Source organism: Papaver somniferum, chromosome 8 (genome assembly GCF_003573695.1).
Source record: "Papaver somniferum cultivar HN1 chromosome 8, ASM357369v1, whole genome shotgun sequence".
In the NCBI taxonomy this organism is placed as follows: Eukaryota; Viridiplantae; Streptophyta; class Magnoliopsida; order Ranunculales; family Papaveraceae; genus Papaver; species Papaver somniferum.
The window spans coordinates 108,354,428-108,357,734 of record NC_039365.1 but is presented as its reverse complement, the minus strand read 5'-3'; the positions used below and the strand labels follow the sequence as shown (position 1 = coordinate 108,357,734).

Genomic DNA, 3,307 nt, shown 5'->3' with positions numbered 1-3,307 from the left:
AAAGGACTTGTGGTTAGTTACAAATCTTGCAATTGTCACAGAGTTATGGAAGTTACGCAATAAGTCTTATTTTGATAATATGGTATTTCAATGGATTGGCTTTAAAGGGAGAGTTTATCAGGTAATTCGTGATAATTCAATTAGAATGAAGGGCCACATGTATAATACTTTAGAGGAGTTACGCATTCTGAATTATTTCAAGGTGCGGCATAGATCATGGAAAACATTGAGATTAGTTGGACTCCTCCTAATCAAGATGAAATCATGATCTGTTTTGATGGTGCATCTTTCAGAAACCCAGGCCAAGCTGGTTCAAGTGTTGTTTTCCGTGATGCAAGTTCGGAGGTGCTTGGTGTTCTTTGTGTTGGCCTTGGTTGGCAAACCAATTTCTATGTGGAAGTATGTGCGATTATTTATGGTGCGATTGTGGCTAAGAGATGGAATATGCGGAGTCTTTGCATTCGTTCTGATTCGAAGAGTTGCATACAAGCTTTTCAAAAGGGCGAGCTGCCTTGGCAGCTGGTGCAGAAGTGGAAAATTGCGAAGTCTTACTACATGAACGTTCGTTATATTGATAGCTATAGGGAGGTTAATTTCTCAGTTGATGCCTCGGCCAAGCAAGCCTGTTTGCTGGCTGAGGATATTTTTGAATTTTATGAGGGTAGGCCAGGTTTTATTCCATCTGTGGAATGGCCTGGAAGGGTTTATTATCGTTTCAAATAGGTTTTCCAGTGAGTGGCCTCACGGCTAGTCATTAGGAAGACCTAGTCTTTGTACAGTTTTTCGCTTTTTTATTTTTATTTGACCGAGAAAAAAAAAAGAGGATCCGAAACAAGGTTTGTCTAATCTTTGCATAATTTTATATCTATTGATCCTTTTCCTCCAATTGAAGTACATTCTCTAAGAGTTGTTAACCCAACTTTTAAGAAAATACCTCACTTAAGATTGGAGATATGTGCTTCAAAAGTTTTAACGTATTATTTTGCTTCTAAGTATCCACCACTTGATGTGTTTGATTCGAGTATTGTGCAGGTTCACCAAGCTGAGGAACCTTTTGAAGTTCCCGAATTCTATGTTCTCTATCCACTTCCGAGTGTAGAAAGGACTAAGTGTGGGGGAAACTTCAATAAAGTGATAGCTTCAATATTTATATTTTTTAATAATGGTTTTGTGAAGCTATTATTTGAATTGCAGATTGTTATTTGGAAGGATTACTAAATTTTCAGATTATTGGTGTACGGACGACAACAATAACATCGGGCTGACGACGTTAAAACAAGCGCTGCGTGGGAGGAAACCCATCGGTTTTGTACCTTTTTGTTTTTAGTTTTCTTAGTTTTGAATATCATATCTTGCATTCCCATCTTAGATTTTACAAAGTCCAATATCAATAATGAAAGTTTTGACGAATTCTCGTCAGAAAATTCTGACTGCGCAGTTGTCACCAAAACAGCTCTCGAGACTTCATACAGAGTCCAATTTGAGTGGTTGACCCGAACTTTAAAAGAGGACAGATATACCTTTCTTTTAAAAAAAGAAAATCCGAAATTGGATTCTGTTAAGTTTGAGCGATAGGCCTGGATATTTTAGTTTTGGTATTTTTCCAGAACTTTTTCAGATTGCATGTCAGTCAGTCTGGAGGCCATAAAAGTCAGACCGTTTATCGAAACATTGTGAAAGTTTTACACCTTATAGAAAAGACGTAGGAAAACAACTTTCGTTTAGGATATTTTTCCTAGTTCCCTACCCATTTGTACATAATTTGAGTTTAATTTGTTGTCATGTCAGAAATCAGAATTTTCGGTTTTGAACATTGAGGAGAATGTTGAGTTTAAGTGTGTGGGAGTAGTTAAGCATATTTGGTTTGCATATATATAAAGTAATACTCTTTGGTTTCTTGCATACTTGAGACTTCATCTTTTGGAGTTAATTTTGACCTATTTAGGATGACACTCTAAACCTTTTAAGGTTGAAACAGTTCTTACAACTATAAATTAAGTTCCATTTATTTCAATCCTTGAATATATATGTTTATAATTGAATGTGAAACTAAGCTATGGTAGTCGTTTGAAAGATTCATCCTCGCAATTAATCAATACTGAATCACTTTCTTTTTATTTTTGCAGTTTTATGCTTCTCTAAAGTGATTTGGTGGGATCCTGATACTGTCATGGATGTTGTAGCAAGGTAATCATTGGTTGAGTTATTAAAAAGCCCCATAATACAATTGTCTTACACTCATAAAGAGTGAGCCGGAAAAAAATGTGAAAAAAAATAAAAAAATAAATATATATAAGGATCCTCTTCATTTGTCCACATTAATAAATGATAGGTCCGGAATTGCGGACTAATCATAGTCGCTGAAAACAAAAACCATATTATCATTATATATCAAGTCAAAATAACTATTGATGAGGTTCTTGATACTTTGATAGCAGTATGTGTGAAACGTTGTCCCTGTCTCCGTCGCCTAAGCAAGCGTGGAAGCAGGATCCAAGGCAACTATCATGTACTTGCTGAAAAGGAAACATGCGCTTAGAGTATCTAATCATGTGGTCGAGTTAAATGGGTGCTTCTCTCAACTATTGTGCTATAAATAAAGATCCTTTGACGACATTCATACAAGTATTGTGGGTAGCATCTTTCACTTTAGTCAACATTTGCACATTTCACTTTTCTATTTCCATTTTCTTATCTATCCATGTGATTTCAGTATGCGAGTGTTGTGACAAACGTTGCAACAAGTATGATGACTATCTTAGTAGAGTTTTGCAATCATTTTGAATGTCACACGTAAGTAATTGCTTGTGTGTGCGGATTGGAATGTATGTGGGATGTTTGCAGCTAAATAAGTTATGCAAGCTGATTATTTGGCTTTCTACTTTGTGCCTATCCTTAAAGGTTCTTACAAGGTGAGAAATTGGAGTAAGTTTTGTGGATATACCTCTTGTAAGCCCTCATGAGACTATAACTCGTCCACTAGGGACACCTAGAGGTTTAAAGGCTTGTTATTCATGCTAAGAGTAATTGTATCCTCAACGAGATGGAGTTGTTGTATTTATGATTAGTTTTATTTAGTTTGCTCGAGGACTATCAAAAGCTAAGTGTGGGGGAATTTGATAAGTGCATAATTCATATGATTTTAGTATCCATTCCATACTTGTTTTAGCTATTATTCTTGCATGTATTCGTATTATTACTCTTGCTTTCTCTTATTTGCCTCCAATAGGTGAATCATCCAAAAAGAAACATAAAGTGCTGAAAAGAGCTATGAAGATAAGTATTCCAAGTATCCAAGTGCCCAAGT

General features: G+C 35.8%; 1 protein-coding gene across 1 annotated transcript; it reads left to right on the top strand.

Annotated features, from left to right (window-relative positions):
• The first annotated feature begins 216 nt into the window (after positions 1-216).
• Positions 217-723, top strand: LOC113305905. Its single transcript, XM_026554894.1, has one exon. It carries the CDS (start codon positions 217-219, stop codon positions 721-723), a length of 507 nt encoding a protein of 168 aa, XP_026410679.1.
• The last annotated feature ends 2,584 nt before the right edge of the window (positions 724-3,307 follow it).